General features: G+C 39.0%; 3 protein-coding genes and 1 long non-coding RNA gene across 10 annotated transcripts in view; 2 read left to right on the top strand and 2 right to left on the bottom strand.

Moving 5' to 3' along the window:
• Window positions 1-76: 76 nt before the first annotated feature.
• On the top strand, window positions 77-1854 carry LOC128892517 (DNA repair protein RAD51 homolog 4). 2 transcript variants are annotated; one of them, XM_054153003.1, is made up of 5 exons: window positions 77-209; window positions 485-711; window positions 824-936; window positions 1017-1227; window positions 1330-1854. In XM_054153003.1, exons 2-5 carry the CDS (start codon window positions 568-570, stop codon window positions 1828-1830), a joined length of 969 nt encoding a protein of 322 aa, XP_054008978.1. In that variant the 5' UTR covers window positions 77-209; window positions 485-567; the 3' UTR covers window positions 1831-1854. The 2 variants fall into 2 exon arrangements, with proteins under 2 accessions (XP_054008978.1, XP_054008979.1); XM_054153004.1 differs by lacking the exon at window positions 77-209 and adding an exon at window positions 247-382.
• Window positions 1855-2122: 268 nt separating this feature from the next.
• Window positions 2123-4718, top strand: LOC128892524 (uncharacterized). Its single transcript, XM_054153018.1, has 2 exons — window positions 2123-2303; window positions 2808-4718. The coding sequence occupies exons 1-2, from the start codon at window positions 2221-2223 to the stop codon at window positions 3370-3372; spliced, it is 648 nt and encodes a 215-aa protein (XP_054008993.1). The 5' UTR covers window positions 2123-2220; the 3' UTR covers window positions 3373-4718.
• Window positions 3419-27584, bottom strand: part of LOC128892509 (TRPL translocation defect protein 14) — a 29013-nt gene continuing 4847 nt past the window's right edge. The window contains exons 2-10 of one of the 6 annotated variants that reach the window (XM_054152980.1): window positions 27196-27263; window positions 25932-25969; window positions 24343-24380; window positions 14453-14566; window positions 9869-9997; window positions 7982-8455; window positions 6907-7114; window positions 6645-6826; window positions 3419-4779 (exon numbers count right to left, since the gene is read on the bottom strand). In XM_054152980.1, coding sequence (XP_054008955.1) covers window positions 4775-4779; window positions 6645-6826; window positions 6907-7114; window positions 7982-8455; window positions 9869-9997; window positions 14453-14566; window positions 24343-24380; window positions 25932-25969; window positions 27196-27263 — 1256 coding nt within the window. In that variant the 3' untranslated portion in view covers window positions 3419-4774. Of the gene's footprint in view, window positions 4780-4870; window positions 6470-6644; window positions 6827-6906; window positions 7115-7981; window positions 8456-9868; window positions 9998-14452; window positions 14567-24342; window positions 24381-25931; window positions 25970-27195; window positions 27264-27584 lie in introns of those variants that run through there. The other 5 variants (XM_054152978.1, XM_054152977.1, XM_054152979.1 and 2 more) reach the window with 5 other exon arrangements.
• On the bottom strand, window positions 15529-18103 carry LOC128892530 (uncharacterized). The gene is made up of 2 exons (XR_008461092.1): window positions 16537-18103; window positions 15529-16410 (listed from the first exon to the last, which is right to left on the bottom strand). It is a non-coding gene; the product is annotated as an uncharacterized LOC128892530 (long non-coding RNA).

Raw genomic sequence — 27584 nt, 5'->3', positions numbered from 1 at the left:
TTTTCACAGAGAAAAACGCGATCGTATCTGCGACGAATTCCAAATGAATCATACCGAAGTAACAAGTAGAAAAATCGTTGTACTAGAATTTACACTTTTTTTCTCGTCCTGCCCGATTCTACTGTCCTAAACGAGGTGTCCGCATGTGATACGTACAATCGTAAGAATGACGCTGGGGTCATTTCGGTACTCGGCGCATCATCTTTTGGGTACACTGCTATATTTACATTGATCTACGTAGTATGCGCGATAATGATTTGAAATTGCTACTTATAACGAATGACCGAAGATAAACATTTTCGTTCGTCGCCGTTTTTCTCAACAATTGCAAATTTTTCTGCGTATATTTAAACGCTGAATTACGTTTCCGTGCGAACTTCTCGTGCGTATCTCGTGAATTCAAATAAAATCGGTGGACTCGTTAGTTTTGTTTTTTCCGGAAGTTTGCGTTCTATTGGTTCTGTGTTTGGTTTATTTTTTAAAGGTTCAAGTATAAACTAAATACCAGGATGAAAGTTTTGTATATTTAATTCACGAGCAGCGAGTGAAATATTCGAACTCTCAGATATGACAGAATTAAGTTCAGATATACATCCAAAGTTATCAATTACTGTAATAGAACAATTGCAACGTAAACACATTTGCACCGTTAGTCAATTTATAGACGAGAATTCCGAAAAATTGGCAACCTTTTCAGGACTCTCGCTTAAGGTATAATGTACAAGTTTGTTATAAGAAAATAATTAAACTACGTATATTTCAAAATGCAATTTAGTATCGGATTGAACAATATAAAGTAATCATTTTAAGGTTACATTTACAGGATATACTCGATGTTAGACGAAATATTTTAAAAAAGTATGGAGGTGTAATTAGAAGTGCCACTGATTTATTTAAAATTGAAATGAGCAACATAACTCCCACCGATTTACCAAGGTATTGTATTTAAGAAAACACTATTTAGTCAGAAGTTAATTTTGTTGAAAAATTAATAATGATTAATAACAACAAAACAGTTTAGATAACTTGTTGAAGGGCGGTTTATATCCTGGTCAAATATATGAAGTATGCGGCATATCTGCAAGTGGAAAAACACAGTTATGTTTAACAATTGCAAGTAATGTTGCTCTTAGACCCAACAGTCTTATACGATATATTGATACAAAAAGAGATTTTTGTGGTTCAAGAATAAAAGAGATTTTGTTAAGAAAAAATTGCAATGACCAGGTATTGTAATTGGTTTGTTACGTAATACTACTATTTCAAAACATATTATATATATACATTATATAAAATACACGACTTTTACTTTAACTACTTTAACTGCAGGTTATAGATGAAGCTATGGAACATATCAGAGTATGCAATGTATACAATTTGCATCAACTATTCAAAGTGTTACGTTGGTTAACGATTGCCTTAAAAGAAGAAATAGAAGCACGTCGCACAAGGATTATAGTCATTGATTCTTTACCAGGAATAATTTTTAAGTTTTCCAGTGATCATAAATTAACAACTGCATTGAATCATATAGCAAATATATGTCATTTTTTAGCTAATGAATTTCATTTATCGATTATTACTGTTAACTTAATTACTCAATGGAATCTTGATTCCAAAAATGAGTCTACTAGTACAGGTGCAAGTAAGAATCGGAATGACGTGACTCCAACATTAGGAAAGTATTGGGCAGGTGTTCCTAACACAAGATTATTAATTACAAAAATAGGACTTGACAGGAGAAAAATTTGCACCTGGCACAGCTTCCAATTAGAAGAAAATCTATCATGTACATTAACGATAAGCGACAGCGGCATGCTATGTTCTTAATAATAAATATTTTGTTTACTATTATCTGTGTTTTAAATTACTATTTGCGAACTAGATAAATACGTACTTTACGGCGGTACTTAACTGCGGTATTTATAATATATTGCAAAAGTATTAGATAAATGCAAAATTATTATCACAAAAATATACTATCATATCGACAAATTTAATCGAAATAGACCTGTTTTGATTCAGTTTCGGACATTGAACCGACGATACTTATGATTGCCGCGAATTTTGAAAATATAACAATGTCGTTATTCACTTCCGGTGACGTCTGATTGCAACGTTGCCATGTTTTCTTAGTATGGTTAGTAGCATAACAGTTCATAATGGTTATATTAGATTAGTGTTTGTTAAGGTATATTGTTAATTAATTGTGTAAGAACGATGGCTTCCTTGGTTGCGGATTATGGAACTTCCTCGAGTTCGGAAAGTAGCGGCGACGATGTTTTGGACAGTGCCGATAACACGTAAGCTTTCACCTACGGAAGCTTGTATGCTTCGTTGTTTGTTTTTCTTGTTCATATAACCTTTCACAATTAAAATAATTTTATGTTCCAAAGCGAGTTACTATCGAATTCTTCTCTTAGTAACGTATGTCATGTAGTCGTGCGTTGTTTTTTGCGATGCGTTATATTTGCCACGTTTGTACAAGCACTTCGTGAAACGAAAATCATCGTAGATGCGTACGGCCTTTTAAATGTTAAACCCCTTTATTTTTTACGTAACACCATCGACTTTTGTCATTTGATAATTTTCCCTTTTTGCAACAACTTTATTTGCATAAGTGATTCGAACAGTGGACGCCGCGCATAACATTGTTTAATATGTAACTTTACAAAGATAATCTAACCAGTACAAGTATGTATTATTATTTTTTACGTTTACATTGGCATGAATATATTAAGACACAGTTGGCGTTTACACGTAAGATTGAACTTGTTCTTTGTAATCTGATATTGCCTAACCCTTAGTTTCAAGGATGAAGAAGAAGAAGAGGAGGAGGAGGAAGACGACGACGAAGAGAATAATGAAAATAACGAAGGTGTACCAAATAAAACAGCTTCCAAAGAGAAACTTCCATTGCCAACCCCTGATTTTAATGGCATACCCACCATGAAAACTTCAGTCTTCTCAAATCCGTTTGTTGAAGCGGAAAAAGCAAAGAGTGCAATTCTTGAAAAACATGTAAAAATGACTCCAACTCTAGACGATACGAAAATGATAAATGGTAGAAAGATCTGTTGGAATTACAGAAAGGGCAGGTGTCGTTTTGGTCATAACTGTACCTTTGCTCACGATTCTGATTTACACCGTACAGCAGCTGAATTAGAAGCAATTCGAGCACCGCAAGAAACAATTATATGCCAGACTCAGTATAATGGTCAAGTGGCTATAAACGACGACGACGAAGTAGATCAAGAAAATAACCAAATGAATAAACGTAAAAAAAGGCCAGGATTAAGTCAATCCTTAGTACCAAGTAAGAAAGTCTTAAAAATGTACAAAGCACAACAAGCTAAAGCTATTACTAGATAAATGTAATTTTATTAAGTATATAAATAATATCAGCATACGATTAGCTGCTCTGAGAACGGAATAATTTATGATTTACATACTTTGTAATTTAAATGAATTCATACAAACGGAATTGATGATAACTTACATCGAAAATGCAAGCTACAAAATATGAAGTATTGTATGAACAAATGAACAGTATAAAAGACTAATTACTTCTTGATGTACTAAAAGAAGTAAACACGATGTACGCACTTATAGAGTGCAATTGACTCTTGGATAAGAGTTAATTAACAAATGCGTCGAAAATCTTCGCTACTTTGAAATTACTTACAAATTTCAGAATTATTTAAATACTACTCGATATTTATAGAAAAGTGTTTGTTATGTATATAAAAAGTACATTTTACTTGTATAGTTAATACTTCCAGGGACCTGCATAAATGAATCATAATTCATTGTCTTGCATACAAATAGTTTTATAAATGTAGTTCTATTTATATTCGGTATTCCTAACTTGTCCATAATAACTGAAAATGTCTTCTTACTACTTGCTTTTAATTATACAGTTTAATTAGCTGTATGTTTCTCTTTTACTGGAAAGAGGCAGCTATTTGAAAGTTTTTTGTATGACTCTGAGACATTTACAAATAGTCAGAAGCACTATTGTATTTAAATATTCTATGAAGTATTGCTACAGCTTTAAGAAGTTTTAGACACTGTTTAATGTACAGAGAAAAAATTGTCACTTTATGTAAGAAAGGATTATATGAGTTATGTATGATACAATATTGTTAACATTCTTTCCTGATAAAGCTGTTTAATCTAGTATCTATATTAGGTACTAACAGTAACGTATAATTATAATAATCATGGTATACCAAAAACAACAATTACGCTTCCACTATTCGTTATATCTTTCTACATAATGTTACAAGATATAAAACAGGGCTTATGTAATTCCATACCGAAGTAAATATGATTGTTAATTTTGTTTCTTTGGCAACGTAATATCACATTTCTTCCTTTATATGTGATCTACCTACTTAAAGTATTTTTAGTAGTATATACTTCTTTCATTCAGCGTGTATTGTAATCTGTATACTTCTTAAGTAGTTGCTAAAAAAAAAAGTTTAGGTAAAAAATTTAAACGAATTATTTCGCGAAATTGAAGTGAATCGATTTAAACTATATTGGATACGAGAGAATAAAAATTTGTTAAAATAATAAATATGACGATCTACGGAAAAATGTCAATGCATTCGAGAAAGTTTATATATAGTTATAAGTTTTCTTTTTTATTTTGTACAATTGTAAGATTATGAGAGAATTTTTTGAAAACTGGCAATAAATCGCAGTGACCAACACGTTTACTGGTTTACGTTCTTCTCCTTGCTGTATCACATGAATATCGGTATAATCCTTAATCTGAAAACAAAATCACAGTGAATAATTATTTAATCTTGGATCAATGTATTCGGCGAACAGTAGGCGGGTATTAAAGTAAACGGAAAAAAACTGACAGGCACATGACATTTTATTAGATAATCATGGATACAATATGAGTTCAGATCAATTATATGTGGTATAAGTGCATCAATAACTGATTATTGCATCTTTCATTGAAAATATATATCAATCTTTTCATATCCACGACTGAACTTTTCACAGGCACTTTGTCTCTAAACAATGGCAAAATTTGTGATAAATGTGTCTATGTGAAATAAGCATATATATATATATGTATAATCATCACAGTTTACGTTCTTTAAGTTATGATCAATGACAAAAAAAAGGTTTTAATTAGTAAAGTATATAATAAATCTTTAATAACTTGTTTACTCCAAATCAATAGTTTTCGTAAAATGCTACACTCAGCATATTTTATGTCATTACTCACATCAAAAGTATTTCCAATAAATTGTAAGTGTTTTGTATGGACAAAATTTTAATGGAAATATACCTGTTAAGTACTAGTATGTTTGACAATTACTTTGTCAAGACTATAATACAGAATTCTGAAAATACTGCAGAACAGTACAATCATTGAATCATACTTTTTTTTTTTTTTTTGTTAATTACCTCACCATTATGCATTAAAAGACAAGTGAACTATTAGATTTATCTCCGCGTTTTAGGCGTGGACCACTAATAAATAATTTTCTTGCAATTAGACCTACGCGTAGGGACGAAAGTTTTTCTGTTTTTCTACAGTATAATTTATAAATTAAATCGTTTAAATTTGTTTACGTTAGTGCAGAACATTGATTTTCTATTGAGACAATGTTAAACGTTTCTAAGGAAAAGTATACTTCACACTGATCGTATGTTCTTTGATAACTAGATTGCTCGAATACTTAGTTTGCATGCTACGCGCTACATGTATTTTGTATCACAATAATGTATAGTAAATTTCCTTAAATAAAGAATTACGACTATACTATAGATACGATACGCAACGAAGTAAAGAGATGAAAAGTGAAGTGAAAGTGATTCAGATGTAAAAATACTCGGTAGATTTCTCGACATCACTTAGTAAACAGATCGGTAAAAAATAATTTACAATCGAATTATTAAGTACATTTCGCATAGAGTACATCTCGAATGTGACGCAAGATCTGATTAGAGAATCGATGTTGCGGTTTGTAAATTTGTCACTTTCGTATTGCATAGGAAATTTTGGATTCGAGTTAACTGTCAGGTGCCGATAAAATACATTAGCTTTTCCTTGGAATTATTTAAATAATTTGCCTCTTCTCGTTGCCCTACTTTTATCGTCGTGCTTTCTCGCATCATTCTAAAACCTGTTCTCATTTATACTCTTCCATATTGTTCTCTTACAATCTATTCAAATTTTTCGTGGGACTATCGCACACGTTGCGTTTCACGTCTCCTTGACTATTGCTTTTTATGCTACTCCGTTCAACGAACTTAGCGTTCCCATTCGTTACACCATGGACACCATTCTGCACGCCGTTAACAACTTTATCTACACCATTGACTCTAGAAGCAATCCCATTTACTTGTTTCCTAGCCGATGCGTTATCTCTCGCTTCCGAGGTATCGATATTTTTACTTTCTGTTGATCCAGATTCCGCCAAGCCTGCAAGAGCGTAATCTGTGCAATTCAAAAGAGACTGATCAAACGAAAGATCGCCTATACTAAAGGGAAAACATATGGGATGGATTAACTTATACTACATGCTATAGCATAAGTTACACCTAGACAATTTAATCGAAAAAAAAAAAGAAAAGAAAAGAAAAGAAAATGTAAAAGAACACGTGACGCATACCGTGTAAATTGTGGCAGTATTTATTAGTGTTGTTCCACTCTTCTCGCAGGCTAAGATTGAACATGCTGTAGTCCGGGTTCCCGGTGACTTCCTTTTCGATTGTCAGAAATTGTGGTAGTATGTTTTTAAGCTCGTCGCCAGATAACGCTGTGTACGTTTCAAGCAACATCAAACCTCTGCACCTATATTTAAACAACCGAGATATTCAGGATGGCCGTATCGCTCGGTCCTGTTTGAAGCAAACAATATTTTCAGCCCTTACCTTGGGTGAGCCGGCTCTCTGTATATATCTAGTTGAAAATACTGATTATTGATGAGGAAGCAGCGTCGACGCTTGAAGATTGTGAAATGCGAGTCGTCGCGTTGAGCGAGCATGTTCAAGTAATCGCGATGGGTCAGTTGCGTTTTGACTTCGATTACTTGACCGCACATTTTTGGACGCCTTATAGTGTGAATGTAGGACCAGTGACCTACAACAATGGAAATGATCACTAATAAGGAGGCTAGATCAACAGAGATCAGACATCAAGCGCAGACATCAAGCAAAAGTGATCGATTCGGCACGTATCGACACCGAGGCACTGTGCGACGATCCGCAGGGCGAGAGTAAAGGAACGTGGTTTCGTCCTGCGCCTACTAGCGGAGTAAGACGGGAACTTCTTTTTTAGCCGGTATTTGTTTACTCGTCTTGGACGCGATACGTGTTTACGTTTACGTCTAGATAAAGAGATTAGGCTAGAGATTAGGCTACGCAGGTAGCACACTATAGATAACGCAACAGTCGCTGGCTTCGATCCCTTTAGGCACTATGGTAGCATCGTTTTACTTGTACTTACAAGTATCGTATTGCATCTCAAATAGAAACTACGTGATACGTCGAACCATACGCGGAGCGCATAACTAAACGACGCCATTTTAATAAACGGGAGAAGTAGATCCTATGTTGTATCAGTTGTCACCCGTATATAACCCGAATGATCGAGTACTTGCGAGGAAGTCTCCCTTCTAGCGGCGAACACTAGAAGTGTAATCACAGAGCGATTTTCTCTCTGGTTTCCCGCAAAGGCCAACTTACATAAATTTTCATGTTTATCGAAGTACGAACACGAAACGAATTTTTATTTAGAAATCGGCAGCGTGCCAATCACATCATCTCGCATACCACAGGTTCGCCAACCCTGGCGTAGCCAATTTGTCACACTCACCCTTCCGAGAAAACGTACGACGACTCTTAATTCATCTTAATTCAACGTCGAAAAACCAAAGGATTGTAAATTGTCAACGCCTAGCACTCTGTGCGTCGCGGCGATCGTTTCCTTTTTCTTTTTCGAACGTACCCTTTTGGCCACGCTTGCGGAGACGAGCCTGCATCTTCGGATTGTTGCTCTGGAGGTAGTTGTGGACGACGTCGAAGTCCTGGAACGGCGGGAACTCGGTGTCCGCCGGCAGAGGACCTTTGACGAGGAACTTGACCTTTCTGCTACTGGCACGCAACCTGTCCCCGGTGTCGATGCCCAGTTTCTGGCACACGCACTCGATCATGCGGCATATCTTCGTCTCGAAGTCCTGCCTGTTGTCGATCACGTCGAAGTAAGGATGCCCGACCCACGCGGCCGCCGCCTTGTAGTCGAGCTCCCTGGCCACCTCGACGCCCTCCGAGCGACACGCGTGGTCCTCGGTCGAGTAGAAGTCCTCGGCGCCGTTCGCCGCCGATACCATATGGATGATCTGGTTGTACCTGTTGTCACGCAGCTCGACGTTATTCCATCCGTTCGAGGCCATCATCAGTTCCCATTTATCCTTCGATATAACTGAATCGGGAGGGAAATCGATATAGCGAAGGCGAACCGAAACAGAAACGGCGGCTGCTGGGCAGAATTCTTATCCTTGAGCTACGTGAAAACATGCCGGTCGACTTTTCGAAAATTCGTTTCTTCTTTTATAGAAAACGATAGTGTTACGTTCGTACTCGATCGCGCCACCAATAAGTCGCGTTTGTACCTACATCGATTAATAATTAAAAAAATTATTCCGAAAATGGTCACCACGCGACATCGAGATTTTTGAAATCTGTTTTCACATTATTCTTTGGAATCGTTTGTACCCGTTTGTACCGCTTTTCGTTTCGTTTGTACCTCGATAGTTTGTATTTTGCAAGCAATTGTTGGTACGGTTCAATTGTAAAAGTTGAACTGTCGAGGAACAAACGAAAGGAAAAACGGTACAAACGGGTACAAACGATTCTGAACAACAGGAAAAAAACAGATTTCAGAAATGTCGGATTTCTAAATGTCGGCTGCTGACCATTTTTAAAAGAAAAAAAAAAAATTTCCAAAGTCGGATGCCAGGTTCACATAGCTCTTATCCCAATCGGTCGTTCGGAAATTGGAAATCAAATTGACCAGCATCTCGGATTTTCTGCGAATTTTAACATGCCGCGGAACTTTATACTTTAACGTTAAACCTAGTTTCCCAACTTTTTCGTACAGTTCTTGCATGGAATATAAAAATTATACACGATCGTCTCGTCCATTATTCAATTTAGTATCACGTGAAATAATATGTTTCCCAATTAGTATCCCATCGGTGGAACGACCTTCACGAATGTTTAAACCGAGTGCAAATGGTCAACGAATAAAATGCGTCGCATCTATTCGTCACTTGTTACTCGAATAGAATTTTGCCCATCTCTGTTTACTTTTTTCCTTTTTTATATGTCTTAGGTAGACCGAAAAGTAATGTCGTTTCTTGTACATTAAATTCAAACGTTCCAATAAATTTCTATGTTTAATTCATTATATAATCGTCCTCATTGTCAGCAGCCTTTTGTCACCTAGCGTGTGCAAATTTTCAATGGCAAAAGAATCAATGAGCTGATAAATGATAAACAAGTATTTAACACGTTGATCGCCATATATAGGTGACAGTGCTTTTAGCTGAAAAACGAAAACTATTAATTCTGAAAGTTAAGTGTCATAGAAAACGAATTTAAATGAAATACTTGAATTTCGACGAAGTTACAAAACTAAATACAAAAATAAATGTTTCATTGCGCAGTTTCCAATAGTCCGTAAAGAAAATTAAGTCGCGGTAGAAATTTTCAAGAGTATTAGTCTGGCAGTGAACGTGTTAAGACGGCAAAAACGACATTACTTTCCAGTCCACCTAATATATAAGAAATTCATTACCTAGTAACATATCACTAAATTGATAACATTGCTTACATGCAGAGGCATCCATGGCACCGCGATCACAGATAATAAGGCAATTTCGTGAACCACTCTCGCCCAATTGGAAGAACGTGTTTTCTATCTGTATCATCGTGCGCAAGAGGTTCTCTTGAAACTTGAATGCTAAAACAAGCAAAAAGGTCAGATATAATTTTACAATCCTATTTGTTTCATTCGGGATCGTTTCGCGTGATAAGCTAGAAAAGAAAAACCTTCTAAATACCAAACTACGATGCGAACGGGAACTACGTATTTCCCGGTTATGGTTTATGTAACACCGTGGAAGAACAACGTGCTTGACCATTCGTTAATTGGCCTACGTCACGCCGATAATTGATAACGCCGGCGCGTTGTTTTTAACGAACGTCGTACGAACGTGCCGTCGGGCGTTTCTTAAATTCGAGCCAAGCTTCGACGTTCTACGTCTCCATGAGTCTCCAATTTGAGAAACCCTGGCGTAACGTAACGTTGCTACGAAAGGACCGCGCGGTTATTTTCCGTGAAACTAGAAGAAAACGTACGCGGCAAGCTAGAAACCGAGGCTACACACATTGTTGTCAAAATTATCTTAACGGCCCCCGCAGACGCACGAGCTACAAAAAAAAAAAAAAAAGAAAAAACGTTGATAAATGTAACGTTTGATTACGTTCGAAACGGATGCGAGCATAAATCACGCTTTATCGCGCTCTTTGAGGTCGGTTCCAAGAGCATCGATACGCAATCTCGGTCTCGAAACGATCGTTATCGCGAGTGCAGGTGGTTTCAAATGTGATCGATGCCTGGGGAAACTTTCGTTTTTTCTATGAAATACATTTTACAATGTTAGGTTCTTTAGCATATTTTAAGCTATAGCAGACGACGAAGGGAGTCAAACGTCTCGAGGGAAGTTTGCTTTTATACAGGGTGTCCCAAAAATGTTGTAACACCTTGAACGGGGGGATTCGGGAGGTGATTTGAAACAACTTTTTCCTTAGCGAAAATGTCGTCCGAGGCTTCGTTATGGAGATATTAACGGAAAACACTGACCAATCAGAGCGCGAGGATGCCGGTGGAGCGAAGGCTACGCGCTAAGCGGCTGCGCTTATACGCTACCGCGGCCGCTCCAACGATATACGCGCGCTCTGATTGGTCAGTGTTTTACGTTAATATCTCCATAACGAAGCTTCGGACAACATTTTCGCTAAGGAAAAAGTTGTTTCAAATCACCTCTACTCTGTATATACAGGGTGTCCCAAAAATGTTGTAACACCTTGAACGGGGTGATTCGGGAGGTGATTTGAAACAACTTTTTCCTTAGCGAAAATGTTGTCCGAGGCTTCGTTATGGAGATATTAACGGAAAACACTGACCAATCAGAGCGCAAGGATGCCGGTGGAGCGAAGGCTACGCGCTAAGCGGCCGCTCCAACGGTATACGCGCGCTCTGATTGGTCAGTGTTTTCCATTAATATCTCCTTAACGAAGTCTCGGACAACATTTTTGTTAAGGAAAAAGTTGCTTCAAATCACCCCCTGTACCACCCCTTTCAAGGTGTTAGAACATGTTTGGGACACCTTGTATAAAAATTACCATTATTTACCATCGCGATCCGTTTTAGATTCAGACAGCACACGGTAAAGACTGGATGACCGCGAGAAAATCGGAACCTAAACATTTCAGTTATCCGGTCGAGGTTTCTATTCTGTGTTTACATTTGGCTCGAGTCGAACGTAGAAAAGGACAGGGTGTGAAAGAGAAAGAGGTCCGAGGAAAGAAAAGCAGTCGTGCAGAAGCGTATTGCTGAGACAATAGTAACGTAACTGATTATAGTCATCTTGCATTTATCCAGTCGGTCCCATCTTGCACGTATCCAGTCTTTACTGTATTCGTAGGAAATGTAAGTACATACAGGTAAAGATTGCTTTGGTTTGTTTTGCATCAGACTAAACCAAAGAAAATCCGTTTAACACGTTGGCTGCCAAGTTGAAACTCGTGAAAATTGTTACAAAGTTAAAACTATGTCTCGAGACTAATGAAGATTAGATAAGTTAACATTCGTTGTAGTATAGAATTTTTTAACTGCCAGATTTTCGAATCCTATCCAGATTCATTTTCATTATCGCCTCACCACTGGAATTAATTTTTTTAGTTCCTTAACAAAAAGTCCTGTCACCTATTTCTGGATGATGTGGCGACCAACGTGTTAAAATGCATTCCTCGAGAGGTTAAACAAGCGTGTAATGTTTCGAAGCCTTCGAAATATTGCTACGATTATGCTAAGACGCAACTTGTGAAGGTCGTGTTGCTGTAATTTGAAGAAGCTTCGATGATATACGTGTAATCTGATATCAGAGGCTTTGAAACTCTTTCTCTAGGCTTCCACTTTAACATGTTCACGCCGGCGTGTACCACCGGTGGCTCACGCTCGTACGTCCAATCGGGCGGCGTGTATCGCCGCGCCGGTGTAAACGTGCTAAAAAAAAAAAAAAACGAATTTCACACTTTTCAAATATAACAAATGATCTAAAGAAAAAAAAAGAAAACCTGGAGGTTTCTGCCCTCGTACAATATACACGGCAACTTCAAACGGACCCCTAGGTTTAATTTGCTCAGCCTGATCCGAAGACGAGGGTACACAAACGTCAAAGACTCCGATAAGAGTCCTCCGTGAAACTACCCCGCGTTGATACCGTTATTAAGTCTCGTCGTTACGTGTCAAGCGTCACCGAATTCTACCAAGCACGCGTGCCAATATGTAACAACCACACGTAACGACCTTTTTTACATGTGTTGCATTATCCCGACGTCATTCAATTCGTATCCGTCTGAGGCAGATACGAGGGTATCTCGTTCCAGACGGATTGACCGTGTGTACCAATCGTTGTTGTTACTCAACATGTACGCTTTATCGAATCAGGGAAAAATCCAATTAATGGGGCGTCGGTCTAAAGGCATCGACAGATAGACAGACAGAACACCAACGATCGATTCATCGACCTTCGTCCGGATTTCGCGTTTTCCTCGTAGATACGTTACAAGGATTTTCTTAGGCTCGATCGCGACCGTTAGGTGACTAACGATGGTAACAGAGAAACACAATTTCCACGACTTTATACAGAAATTTTAGTGATATCATCCTTTGCTTCGATAAGTTTTCATTTCTACGTTTCTAACGTACTCGCTACCTGGAATTTTCGTTTACTCGGTGATCGATGATTCAGCCTGTGAAACATGGAATTCCTCGATCACTGACCAATGACGCAACATGTAGGTCGGACGAACGTGTTAACGGAGTCGAACGTCCAGCAGGACAATCGCAAACGTTCAAGCGGCTCAAGGCTACCGTGTACGTATACTTGAGATCGGAAGTAAGAGCAAGGGGAATCGAAAGGTGCGAAGGTTACTAATCGCGAGAAAGCCGCTAATAAAGCTTCTCTTGTCGATACTAAACTTTATCGTACGTTTACTTTCATTTCCCTGCGAGATAAGGTTCGTGGGATTAATCGTACCTGATTAACAAATTGTAGGACGCGATGATTATGCCACGAATTTGCAAACGACGATAGGCGGGAGTGTCTAGCAGCAGGGATCAAGTCGGATCGCTCTAGCAAAGCAACCGGACACGACGGGCTTCTTTTTATTTTCGAGAACGTTAAACTGCGCGCAGAAATTATTTTAGAAACCCTCGGTGTATAGCAAACATTCTTTCTCGTCGAGTGCTTCGTTAATCATTTTCACTGCTAATTATATTCGTTAAATAAGCATTGATAGTAAGTTTTATCTTCTATAGTTCCAAGGATAACGCTTGGTCACCCACGAGGCTTATTTGACTGATCTCAAAAATTATTATTTTAAAAGTCCTCGGTGTATAGCAAACATTCTTTCTCGTCGAGTGCTTCGTTAATCATTTTCACTGCTAATTATATTCTTTAAATAAGCATTGATAGTAAGTTTTACCTTCTATAGTTCCAACGACAACGCTTGGTCACCCACGAGGTTTATTTGGCTGATCTCGCGTCAAACGTAATACTATTAATCGCTTGAACAGTCTCCAATTACTCGATGGTTTATTAGCGCATGATTAAGCGCAATTGATTGTCGAGCCAACTCCGACTAGCACACCTGAGACGGAACGCAGCGATACCGTTTTCTTTGTACGTTATTTCTATGCCAAACGCAGTTCTATGACGAACCCATTGTAAATTGCCCAAGATTTTACAGAAACCGTTTATATTTTCTTTCGACCACCGGCTGTCGTCCATACAAAAAGACGAGCGTACATCGAAATTCATTTTCGCTCAAGGCTCCCAATTAATTTCAGCAAATCGACTTCACTTATTAAAGCGATCCTTCGATTCCAGAAATCCGATAAGAAATCTCCGCAATTCCAGGGTTAACAATGCTTTCGTTGCGATCTATGTATCAACAGATCCATTTGCGTGGACCTCGCGATAGTTTTATCGTTAATTTAAAACCTTCCGATATAAATAACGCTGATCTATCAAATAATTTCTGCGCTGGTAGTTCAAGTTCACCGCGAAAGGATAAAAACAGGCCCAGTCTCGTCCTTACCACCCTTAAAAAGGAGACTGAAACTCACCCTCGCTAGAGTCAACCTCCAATATGTCCGGCCACCTTGCTTCACCTGTGTCCGACCCGTTCCTGAAACGCCGCGACGACCTCCTAATCGACGGACGCGACCCGGATCCCTTTGCTAGAACCAACCGACCTTGAAGACACTTCCAGCTCGATAAGTCTGGTAGGATCTTCCCTTCCCTTCCCTTCCTCTCTCCCCCTCCCCTACCCACACACCACACACCTTAATTTTGCCTCTTTGTAATTTAACTAGATCAGGACTTCCTAAACTATGGTTTAGGAGCTATACCCGCGAGATTTGAATGTAAGATATTTAACGTTCTCTTTTATTTATGTTATTGGAAAAAACGCAGTTTCGTCGTTTCTTCTACACTAAATTCAAACAAAATTTTTGATAAATTTCTATTTTTAAGCGATTACATAATCGCCCTCGTCATCAACAGTCACCTAGTGCGCAAACGTCCAATGATCAAAATCAACGCGTTGAGTGATAAACAAGGATTTAAAATTGCGAAAACGACGTTACATTCCGGTCTACCTAATGATTTTTGTAACTACGATAAATACAATTTCACAACTTTTCGTACGATTTTTAATATCATATTTTTGTTTGCCATGGAAAAAGTTCATCGTTGTTCATTTTCGCTAAGGAAAAACTTGTTTCGAATCATCCCCCCAAACCACCTCTTTCACGGATCTCCAACATTTTTGGGACATCCGGTATATATCGTTACCTAGTCAAGTTTTGTAGCGAAAACACGTCCTTCCCGTGTCTTAACAATAAAGGATTTGATATAAGTTATTAAAGACTGTGAACTTCTTCTTTTACGAATCCCGTAATCCAATAAGAATTTCCTAACGGTAATCGTACATCGACTAGTATCAATTTAGTATCAATCAACGAACGTTTGCGACACGTGGGTTAAAGAACGGTTTCAGCCGCGGAATATCGTTTGTCATCCAAATTGCTTTCATTATTAATTGGCGTTGCAACGTTTGGGAGTGCACGCGAGGTCGTCCCATCTCCACGTTCCGAACTCTATCGATTCCCCTTCGCAATTATCCATTTTTTGTCGTTCGCGTTCTGTTCGCCATCGGTCACGACAGCTTCATCCGCGGTACTTCGATCGAAAACACCGAGTTCCCCGTTTCCTCGCTTTGGTTGTTATCCAGGATGGGTACTTCTTTCGTTAACCCTCTAAGAGGAACTATTTCTTCGCTATTTATACATCTACCAATGACTTCCACCTACGTGACTTCAAACTATGACTTTTGAGAAGAATTCCACGCATAAATGCTATACAAATTGAAAGATAAGCATCGATAAACTCGAATCTGTGCGATCCATCGTCTGATTATTCGCCTTATTAATTAATCGCAATTGATATACACTAACAGCAGGATTAAATCAACAGATCAAAAAATCAACAACAGAAATAACGAATGTCTTTGAGATTATGCTTATAAAAAGTATCGAATACCGAACTCTGAATTTTATCCATTTCCATAATTTACAATTTCAACAAAGCTACCTATCAACAACAGAGATAACGAATGTCTTTGAGATTATGCTTACGAAAAGTATCGAATACTGGACTCTTCGAATTTTTAACCGATTTCGAAAAGGAGGAGGTTACTCAATTCGACATGTATATTTTTTTTTTTTTGTCAGTTTGTGCAATCTTTGAAAGTCATTAAAATAACTTTATACGCAAGTGATATATACCATTTTGTAGCTTTTCAAAAACTACTTCATATTTAAATACTAGCTACGTTAATTTATCGATCGTTTAATTTTGTTTCTCTTCGTTTGAGTAAAATCATGGAGTATAATATTTTCTTTGCTGCTTCAGTAGCCAGGATGGCTTCGCTTTTTCTTACGTTTAGATCGTATGAAAATAACATTAACCGCGGCGGTCCCGTTCTCGAGACTTTTTGAGGTATGTCATTTTTTACCCGTTTCTTTTTTTTTTTTTTTTTTTGTTCATCCATTTCCATAGTTTACAATTTCACACAAAGCTGTCTAGCAGCAACAGAGACAACGAATGTCTTTGAAATTGTGCTTATAAAAAGTATCGAATGCCGGACTCTTTGAATTTTATCCATTTCCATAGTTCACAATTTCAACAAAGCTGTCTATCCTTTTGATCGGAACTACATTGATGGTCGACGTTTAATAAAACCGGGGGTACCTCGGTTTATTCGCGTCGGCTGACGAATGCAGAACAAACGCTGCGTCATCGGACCCTGTAGCCACGGCGAAAAGCTCGAAAAACGTAGCCGTCTCTTGCCACTGAATACTTCCGTTTGCGACGACAGAAACGAAAGCTAAGAACCCGTACGTCGACGATCGTTTTTCAATGACCCGTGGTGTGGAGCTCCTCTTACCGCGAACCGTATGAAATTTAACGCGCGTCGGCACCTTTCCGAAGAAAGATCAGCGAAATTTAAACGAGCGACCACCGCCAAAGAAAATTTCAACGATAGCCACGAAATTCAGCGGTTATTATTAATTCGTCGGCCTTATCTATTAGGTCGTCCCATAAGTTCGTGCCGACGACTGTGTCAAAATTGAATAAAACATTTGTACAGGTAGTACAAATTGATTCGACCTAACCCATTCTTGTTTATTAAAAACCCGCGGTATCTTGCCCTAACCGGAAGGCTTGTTAATTCCAACTGGTTCGCGATTAACACGTTGATCGCCACGTCGCCCGTATATGGGCGACAGTGCTTTTCGCTGAAAAACGAAAACTATTAATTCTGAAAGTTAAGTGTCATAGAAAATGAATTTAAATGAAATACTTGAATTTTCGACGAAGTTACGGAACTAAGTACCGAAATAAATCGTTCATTACGCAGTTTCCAAAAGTCTGTAAACAGAATTAAGTCGCGGTAGAAATTTTCAAGAGTATCAGCCTGGCAGTGAACGTGGTTAATCTCGGGCGCAGACAGGCCCGAATGGAATCGCCGATTCCTCGGCGAAGTGCTCCGTTCGAGCTCGCGAAAAGAACGCGAGAAGCTTTGTGACGCCGATTGTGCCAAGTTATCAATATTTCATAAACCAAACCGCTTTTTTCCCCCCCGTTCCATTTGCATATCCTGTTGCGTTTCGCGCTCTTTCAAATGCGTCCGAGGTTCTCAACGGCGATTTTCAGCGCTAATTAATCAAGTATACATTATTCAGATAAAATCGAAGGTCCGCGCTACGCTGTTACCACTTCTTTTTTTTTTTCTCTCGCCAAGCGCTAACGAGGAAACAAGTTTTCACCTCCGAGAAGCTAACGAATTACTTGTTACGTTTTGTCGTTGCTGGGAATTGATTTCTGGATTATCGTAAGAATCAAACTTTGCCCAACTCAGATTAGAAAAAAGATGTTGCTCGACGAGCCGCTTTGAACTAAAAAATATCGTCGATACTGTGGGTGGATTTCGAATCGTGGATTTCGAATCGTCGAACGAGATAATGCGTTTATTTATAAAAAAAAAAAAAAAAATAATGGTCTTTGTATAGCTCGTATCGCAACACCGTTGTGCTTTCGCCTGAAATCTACAGGTATTACTTAAATTGTGAGTTACGAGCAATCGTATAGATGAAGAGAGGTTGTCTTTCGATTGGTAGAAAATTCGGTCGAATGATCGATGTATTATTCGAACACTTTAAATGTAATTACATCGCAATTATGCCACTGAAGTTTATCGACTACCACGTAGCATTTGCAGTTCCCAAGAACGGAGACGCGAAATCGTTCAACAACGGAACGAATTGATCTATAAATCGTCGAGTGTTTAATATTGACTCTTCGACGACTGGTTTTTCCATACGTTCGAGAGAGAGCATGCTTCAATTTCGTTTTATAACTTCTCCAGCGCGCCTGCATGAATTGCGCAAGCAACTCGACACTTACGTAAGAGAATTTGAAAAGAATAACGGCATCCACCTTGGTCTGCTGAAAGTCACAAGATCGATATATTTTTTTTTTTTTTTCATTTTTATCTTTGTAGCAAGCTGTGTATTTTCCGCGAAACGTTTTCAGAATTTTCAAGCAGATAAACGCGAGTCTTTCGGGCTGGCCCGTTCGTAACGAGACACTGTGTAGGATCCTGGCAGCACGTGTGTAATAATTTATGATGCAAGAAGCACGTTACTTCCAAGAGCACGGAATCTAAGACAATTTCACAAACGTGAACGAATAATAAAACGAAACTGGAGCGTGGCCAGAATGCGACGCGCGTATAATAGTCGCGTTTAGAGCGGCAATTAAATAGATGCATCGAGTACGAATTTATTAATAACCGGGGCGCTTAGTATAACGAACTTATTAGACTATATCTGTCGTTACGTCAAAGAAAATATAGAATACCCGTCACGGATGACCTACGTTAACAAATTAACGTAATACAACGCGACGACCAATTACAGTTATTTGAAATAGTGTACACCCCCGATTATAATCCGTTTTACATATTTAAACAACAAGTAACGCTAACAAATTTAGAATTACTACTCTTGATCTATATTAATATAGAACGTTAACGTACGTTCCTACCACCTGTGCCGCTTTAATCGCCCGGAGACTCGAAGAAGCCAAAAGAAAAAGGATTTGTCGACAGGAAATCCGATTTGTATTAGCGTTTCAAGGCCACGGATTAGAACCGACCGATACCTTTACGTAAGCGCGCCGACATTGAAGCAAACGAGCCGAAGTTATACTTTTTTTTAAACGACGCGCGTGACACTTAGGCTATCTGCGAGAAAGAAAAAGAAATATACAGGGTGTCCCAAAAGTCGGGGAGGAGCCGGAAATGGGGGGTAGCTGAGACGATTCTGAACAACAATTTCCTTTGCAAAAATGTCGGACGGGGCTTCGTTAAGGAGATATTAAGCGAAAACCCCGACCAATCAGAGCGCGCGTAGACCGTTCGAGCGGCCGCGGTAGCGATGGCTACGCGCTAGGTAGCCGCTCTCGTACGCGACAAGTGACTCGACGTGCATCGAAGGATCTTGACGCGACCGCTCAGCGCGTAGCCTTCGCTACCGCGGCCGCTCCAACGGTCTACGCGCGCTCTGATTGGTCGGGGTTTTCGTTTAATATCTCCTTAACGAAGCCTCATCCGACATTTTTGCAAAGGAAATTGTTGTTCAGAATCGTCTCAGCTACCCCCCCTTTCCGGCTCCTCCCCGACTTTTGGGACACCATGTATATATATTTCGCGAGGCGAAACGAACGACGAATTAGAACGTACAAGTGGAACGGCGGTGCTCCCGAAACCAAACGCTGATCTCGATTTTCAGTTACATAATTTCGTTTGCGAGTATTATTATCCATGGTTAATGTCCCGCGAGTAGTCCACGAATGAGTAGATAATTTTCTGGCGAAACTGGCCACGTTCACGTCGTACGAACACGTCGGAAGCGGCGGTATGTCGACACGTTGACGAATAGAACGGGAATCGAAACAATCGATAATTTATAAGTTGAGATATTATTGGATCGTCGAGTGCTATTGTTCAGTTTGAACGAATACAGAGACTTCGAGACAACGCAGTTTAGCGGGTAATCGCGACATTTACCGACGTACTCGTCTACTTAACGTCGCTAAGTGCCTCTTTTAAACTTTGGTAAAGATTTTTCAACCTGCTAAACCCGAATCTCAACGAGAAGCTACAACGTGTTTTGTGATTAGGATTCGAAAGCAGCCTTAAATGGAAGCTACCTTGATTTAATTTCGTTGACTACGCTAATTTCTGCGAGACAAATATTTTCTTATGTAATCCTGAATAGAAATTAAATTAAAACATCCACGGGTAACCTTCTTAGCAACCCCTGCTACGCGAAGAACCTAAGTCGATGCTTCCTTGATTTAATTTCCCAGAATTGGTGGAAGAGCACGATTTCCTTTGCGAAAAATACCGAACGATGCTTCGTTCTTGAATTATTAACGAAGCATCATCCGGCATTTTCGCAAAGGAAATTGTGGTTCAGAATCGTCTCAGCTACCATTTCCGGTTTTTACGCTAATTCTGGGACCCCGTAGAACCTTTTCAGAGTAACCCCTACTACATTCGCTAGCTGTTGGTCTGCTCTTCCTTCGTATCAAAGCGTATCCACTAGAGATCACGGTTTTGAAAGGGTATTAAAATACGCGGAACGCGTGTACCGTGTATTAAGGAATTAAGAACACGGGTATTTTTAATACACGGATATCCAGGTACGTACACTTGCATCGAAATACACGTGTACGCATACATCGAATTATCTATTGCTACCCGTGACTCGAATATTTATTTGTAACTAGTAAATAAAATTGTACAAATTACACTAAACGATTCATTCTGTTATATGTATTCTTCGTATGTTTATAATTTTGTTTATTTATTTATTTTACCGCATATCAATTTCTTCAGAATTAATAAAGATCGTTATTTTAGAATAATAGCTGTCTTATATAAAACTTCGTATATAAAAATTACATTTAAAAATTATTTTAATTTACAATTAAAAATACCCGGGTATTTCGGTACACGCGAATTAGAGATCTCTAGTATCCACCCACCGAATAAATAAATAAATCGATCAATTTTTCGAATATTCGTCCGATTCACCAATCGAATGGCGTTTGGGGTTGCTTTGTGTCAACCACGCTTCGACGCTCCAAAATATCGCGAGTATATATCTCGTGACTCGATCGCAGCCGCAGCTATCCGCGAACTTTGGCAAGCTGCCGGTCTCGATTTTACGCAATCGTCGATGTTATACATCAGCCATTCTTCTTCTTTGGCCCACCCGCGAGTGCCTATACAGGGATCGTTCGAATTTCACCTTTGTTTTTACGTATCTTTCGCCGCTACACTCGAACCGTTTTGTTGTTGCCTCGTCGCGACTGTACAGGGATCGTTCCGAGTCTCGCTTTTGTTTTCGCGCGTCTTTCGCCGCTATAATTAAAGCGTCCATTTGTTTATTATAAACACCGTTTGTAGGTCCTCAGCTTCCTCGCGAGTTTCCGTCACGAAAAGACGACGATTTTGACGGGACGTTGCGCAATTCGACACGAGGATATACCGTTACAATAAACATTTCTAATTGACATTACCGCAAAGTGACTCGATGATATACGTTGTCTGTCTCTATTCGTCTACTCGAATCGAAGATAAAATTCCTCCCTTCTGCGTTTTCGTTTTATTTTACAAGCCCAGCGACGTATTTCGAGAAATTTTCGCGCGTCCGAATATTTCTATCGGGATAATTCGAAAAAGCTTTGCGCATTTCGGTAAAATCGTGCGCGCACCTAGGCACCTTTCCAACTTGGAAATTAGGCTACTTTTTTTTTTTTTTTTCAAGAGAGAGAGGTTGCAAGGATTTATTGGTCTATGCCACCAAAGATAAGTCGCGTAAAACGTCGTCTCCAAGGACCCATTGCAATAAACTTCAAAATACACCAGAATCAAAGGCCAAAACTTTTCGCAAAACTTCACCGAAAATCTGAAATGCGATATATTAGGTTGTCCCGAAAGTTTCTTTCGCGAGTCGCACTCAATTATTTTCTGCGGCAGTGTTTATATAAATAGACGATCTAATTTCATAGATATTCATGTTGTAATGGAGCAAAATGAATCGCGCACAATTCAGTAATGTAACATAAAGCATGAGCTATCGTGCATGTATTAGTTATTAATAAAGCGAAAGAAACTTTTGGGACAACCTAATACTTCATTTTGACAAGAATTTTCTTTTTTTTTTTTTTCTTTTTTTTGTTTAGTGCGTAAACTAGTCCTAGAAGTTTGATCGATTTTTCCGCGTCCTTGTCGATGATAAATCACTTATAGCAACGTCGAGAGACCTCGATGGCGTCGTCGAGGACCTCGAGAACCATCGTTTTAATTCGAGGGTGTCGCCGAGCACGGTTTCCCCGTGTTTAATGGAAAATTTCGCCGATATTATCGTGTCGACTCGTACGCAATGATATGTATAAACGTCCAAGGGATAAAACGAGAGGGTAAGAGGTGTTCGTACAGACCAACGATCGATACCGACGTGACATTCTCGTGTCTCTGCAAAAACCCTATGCGTACGATGAAAGAGTTTCCCAATGTAAGCACGCCCTGTTTATTCTTCCCGTTTGTTAACTAAACTGCCGATATTTACGCGTTTATGATCGGCGTCGTCCGAATAACGCGGTTATTTTTATTCGACGAATGAAGTGGAAGCTTTCCACGATGTAGAAAGCTTTTTCTGTTCTTCAATTTTCGTTTAACCTCTTCGAGCCCTTGTACGTTTGTGATCACTTTTTCTCACGAAAGAACGAATTTGTTAAAAGAGTAACTGTACAAAATATCGCACCAATAAAAAATTCGCGATTACATGTTTATTTTCGTTTTGTTTTTTAGCCGAGGTTTCCACGTTCGTTCGAAGGAACTAAGAGTCGAACGCTCGAGTAAGGTTGAAATGCAAATGTTGCAACTGGTTACTCGGCAAAACCCGTGTATCCAGTGGTGTGGTCATAAGATAAGCGTATACACAGTGTGCGCACTACGTTCTAAGCGCACTGCCAAGTACGATTTTCATCATCGGCTGTTTCTAACCGTGGCCGAAGCTTCGCAAATAGAATCGTGCATATTCGTACACACACGTCTCTCTGTAATATATATTCGATAAACAATTTTATTTGTTTGGCGATGGAAGCAAACTGTCTAATTTCAAGGGGACCAAACACGTAGATCCCGGTATTCTAATCTTCGATGTATGTGTTTCTTATCGTTGATAGCGACGCATTTCAAAAATCAAACTTCGTTTCATTCGAGTGAAAGCAAGCCACATTGCACGGTAGACAAATCAGTGATATAAAACCATAATCTCTTTGTGCTAGTATCGATGCCAAGAGGCAATATAGGGATTAAAAAAAATCGTAGATTTGGAAAAGATATAAGGCATGAATTCAGCGATTGATTATTCCCCAAAACCAGCGTAACCGGTTTGTATTATCGCAAAAGATAAATGTATCCGATCCATAATACGGTCAGTGTAACAAGTATTCGTACAGGAACCGATTCAAAATAAAACTTCATACATCTACTTTACTAATAAATTGTAGGGAAAGAAATATTGCGTGTATCGGAAAGTAACGTCGTTTGTGCAATTTTAAATACTTGTTTGTCACTCAAATTGATTTTTATCGATATGCCATTGAAAATTTGCACACTAAATGGCAGAAGGCTGTTGATAACGAAGGCGATTACACAATTGATGAAAAATAGAAATTTATTAAACGTTTGTTTGAATTTAATGTAAAACAAACAAAAAAAAACGACGTTACTTTTCAGTCTATCTAATAATTAACAAACATTCGTACATATTTCTCGAGTGGATTTTCGGTAAATTAAAGTTTATTATTTTTAATGTTAATTTATTTTCTTAACGGTTTTTATTTTAAATCGATTGCTGTACGAATCGTTCTTACACCGACTGCAAGTTAGAGGTAATCGTAACCACTGTTGCACTATTTCACGTTTGGTAATATTTTTTTAATCGTAGCAATTAACACTGTATCCCTGCAATTCGTAACTCCAGTTTAAATATGTATAAAACATCCGTATCGATCGGCGCCTCGTTCGATGGATGACTCCCGAGCCGACCGATTGTTTTTCTGTTCTAGAAATTAGTTCGATCGATTGACCGTGGGCGAACGGTCATCGCGTCGTCGCACGTGTTATATTCGTATCCTGTATTATCTCATAATAAACGATCGTTACAACAAAGCGCAATTATCAAATTAAAACGCAAACGCGAAAGCCGCAATGGAGTGTTGCGAATCGAGCCATCCACGCTGATTTCGAGAACGAAATCGCGCTACTAACCTAGGTTTTATCGAACGAGAGAAGTTGAAGTGGACTTACCCTCTTCAGCGTTCAGGTCTGAAAACTTTATGCCGCCGCTGAAATGGAAAAAGCAGACGTGGGATGAAATAGTTGGCAAATGAAATGCTCGATAGATGGAAAATTCGGTGGTGTCTCCGCTAATGGAGCGTAACCGCGTGTATTGGCTTCCTAAACATACTAATCCTAGGAGACAGTTATCGTTTCTTTATCTACTCTCATCTACGTTTCTTCTTATCGGAGGTGAGAAAGGATCGAAATTTCGTTGAAACAAAAACTAAGGGAACTCGTTACTTTCGCGGAATCTTTGTTCGGCTTTGTCCATCGCCGCGCTAGTGATAGCATAGCTCGTAGTGTGATTGTCCAACGAACGTACGCGTGTGCACGATACTCTTTCGAATTAATTGATTCTACTCTCGCACAATGGGCTGTTCGACCGATCTAGCAAACAAGAATTACCTTTCTCTTATCATTTGTTTTTAATGTGTCTACCTGGTAATGCTTGTTTCTATTACGATAGAGAGTAAAAAGAATTTGGAAAAGTAAACGTGTTTCTATTAGAAACAATGAAGTTTCGTGTCGTTATTCAAGGAAACAATTGCTTTCTATTATTCCCCGGAAGACTCGACTCCGAATGACGTTCTTATTTCTGAATGGGTTTGCCGAAACTCAGCCGGCTGGATCGATCGAATGCCTCAGCGTGTATGAACGAGTTTGTCATTGTTTCTTATCATTCAAGAACAGTTTATGATCTCTCCCCCTCTCTCTCTCTCGTTTGATGACAAAGGCCTATTACACCGATGCTCTGTGCCAGTGTTTCTCAAACTGGGATCGATAAACCTGTGGAAAAAGGTTGGAATAGAACGAATAGCTTCTTCTGCTACAGAATTTACCTTAATTTTTCTCCGACAATCCGTTAGACGTTACATATGGGATGCTTGTTCAAAATACAGTAAAAGGAAACTGTGATTTTTAACAAAGATTCTACTCTAAAGGGTTCGTTAAAAAATTGGAAACGTCCAGACGAAAATAGAATTCTTTTCTCGAGGAAGTTCGTTAAAATACTGTTCTGTATTCGGGGAGAATCGATGATTGAGAAACACTGTTCAATAATAACTCGTGATTTGTTCGATCGATCCGTTATTAAATCGCTATGGCATGTTTGTCGTGCTCGCTACCGACGCGATTGGTACCGCTATTAGTATCGTTGTTCGTGTATTCGATCAATGGGTTCTGTGACTCGATACCGAGGGGGTTATGGAAGAAATTAAACCGGAAGTTCGAACGGGCGAATAAAAGCGAAGCGAACGATCGCTCAAGCGAAAACCATCCGATTTCCATCAATTTCCGAAGAACCCTTCGGTTCCGCCAGAGACGGGCAAAATTCTGGACAAAAGTAGCCGATACACAGTATTTCGATCCGTCGTCCGTTTCCTGTCGTAATTCTGCCCATCTCTGAATCACAGCGAGATTGAGGAACGACTGGGTTGGGTTTTCAAACGGTGCGAAACGCTCCGCTTAATTCGCAACAGTTTCGAAAGACTCCGTTTCTCCGAATATCTCTTCCTTTTCTCAGTCTCTGTAAATTTGTTATCGTGTGATTTGCATACCTGAGCAGCACGGTCGCTGTCTCGGGAACACGGAACACCTGAAAAAGAAGAAACCAGCGCTCTATCGAATCCACAACGAAGGGTGCAAACCCCCAAAACCAGTTCCAATGTTCTTTCTCGCGTATCTTTTCCGAGTGTTCGCGGCTCTTTTTACGACCGATAAGCGTCCAGACCGGAAAGAAAACGCGTGTCAAAATGAAAGGTAAGCGCGTCCAATCTCGACATTCACCTAGTCATCGACACTTGTCATTTTATTTCATTGATTCCTCTAACGATTATCTGTATCCTTTTGCTCTCTTTCTTCTTTATGCACGTATGCTACGTGGAACAATTCGTGAAACGAATACTTAACCGTACGACAAATTATTGCTCTTGGTAATTTAGATACAGTTTATAAAAACAGTTTCTTTCGTTTTGAAAGTCACATGTAACTCAATTTCGACTGTGATCCAGCCATGGCCGTCTTACGTTTATATCAGTGATGCGATTGTTAAAGAGTTCGGTAAAGGCGTTACGGTTCTTCTTTGTAATATTATGATTTTGTCGATATTGGCGCCGTTCTTCGAAACAGTACGGTAAGATCAGAAGTTTGAAATAAAAGGTCGAAAAGTGTATTACGTTTTCCTTTGCGGTGCTCGATACAACGATGACTGGTCGTATATTAATTTGATGACTTGCTCTTCCAAGAATTTAAATATGAGATAAACTATTATCTTCCATAAAAAAAAAAAAAAAAAAAAAAGAAAAGAAAGAAAGAAACAAGATATCGATTCTAGCACGTGAATCATCGTACGAGATTTAGAAACAGCACTCGCCTGAAAGGGTACTTTCACGTAACTATCAACCAAATAATTGAAACAAAATACAAAAATCGTTTATTATCGAAGTGGCGCTCGTTAAGGAAACATGTCGATAATTGGTACATCTGCCTTACCCTAATCAAACGTACACGTTAAAACCGTGCGACGATCAAGTATACAACAATATACGTATATATGTAACAAGTACGCATAATACCATTGGTAAAAGTAAGAAATTCAAAGGTAGAATTGAAACATAGAAACATTTCGATTATCGGATTACACGTACGCGCTTTCTATTTAATCAGAGACCTTTTGAACTGTTTGGGGTGGTTTTCAAATTGAATCGCCGTTCGAAGAGAACGGGTGGGCGTCGAACGAAAACTCACGAGATCCCTTCTTCGCAGGGGCATGTTCCTTTTTTTTTACGCGAAATCGATGTAAATGAAATTCAGCATGCCTACCTTCCATCCCATGTTCTCGAAGAACGTGCACAGCCTCATCTGCCCCGTCGTTTTACCGCCGCAAGGTCCTGAAACACAAACGTTACGAATTCCTTAACACGTCGACTGGCAGATTAATGCTCCTGAAAATGTCTACCGTGATTCAGTTTCGCTTCCAGACTACTGGAAGCTACATAATCAAACATTTACTGTCGCATCTATTTTTACAACTTCGTCGAAGTTTAAGAGTTTCATTGAAATTTATTTTCTTCGGCTTATGTAGCATACAATAGTCGTGGTAAATACAAGTTACCAGTACGTATAATACCATTACAATTTAGTTGTTGTTACACGACAATTTAGTCACATCAAATTCTTATTTCTTTCATCGAGTACATTTCAAGTAAGTA

The sequence above is a fragment of the Hylaeus anthracinus genome, unplaced genomic scaffold, assembly GCF_026225885.1.
Source record: "Hylaeus anthracinus isolate JK02 unplaced genomic scaffold, UHH_iyHylAnth1.0_haploid 12002, whole genome shotgun sequence".
Classification (NCBI taxonomy): Eukaryota; Metazoa; Arthropoda; class Insecta; order Hymenoptera; family Colletidae; genus Hylaeus; species Hylaeus anthracinus.
The sequence above is the reverse complement of the archived record's forward strand: the minus strand, read 5'-3'. Positions and strand labels throughout refer to the sequence as shown.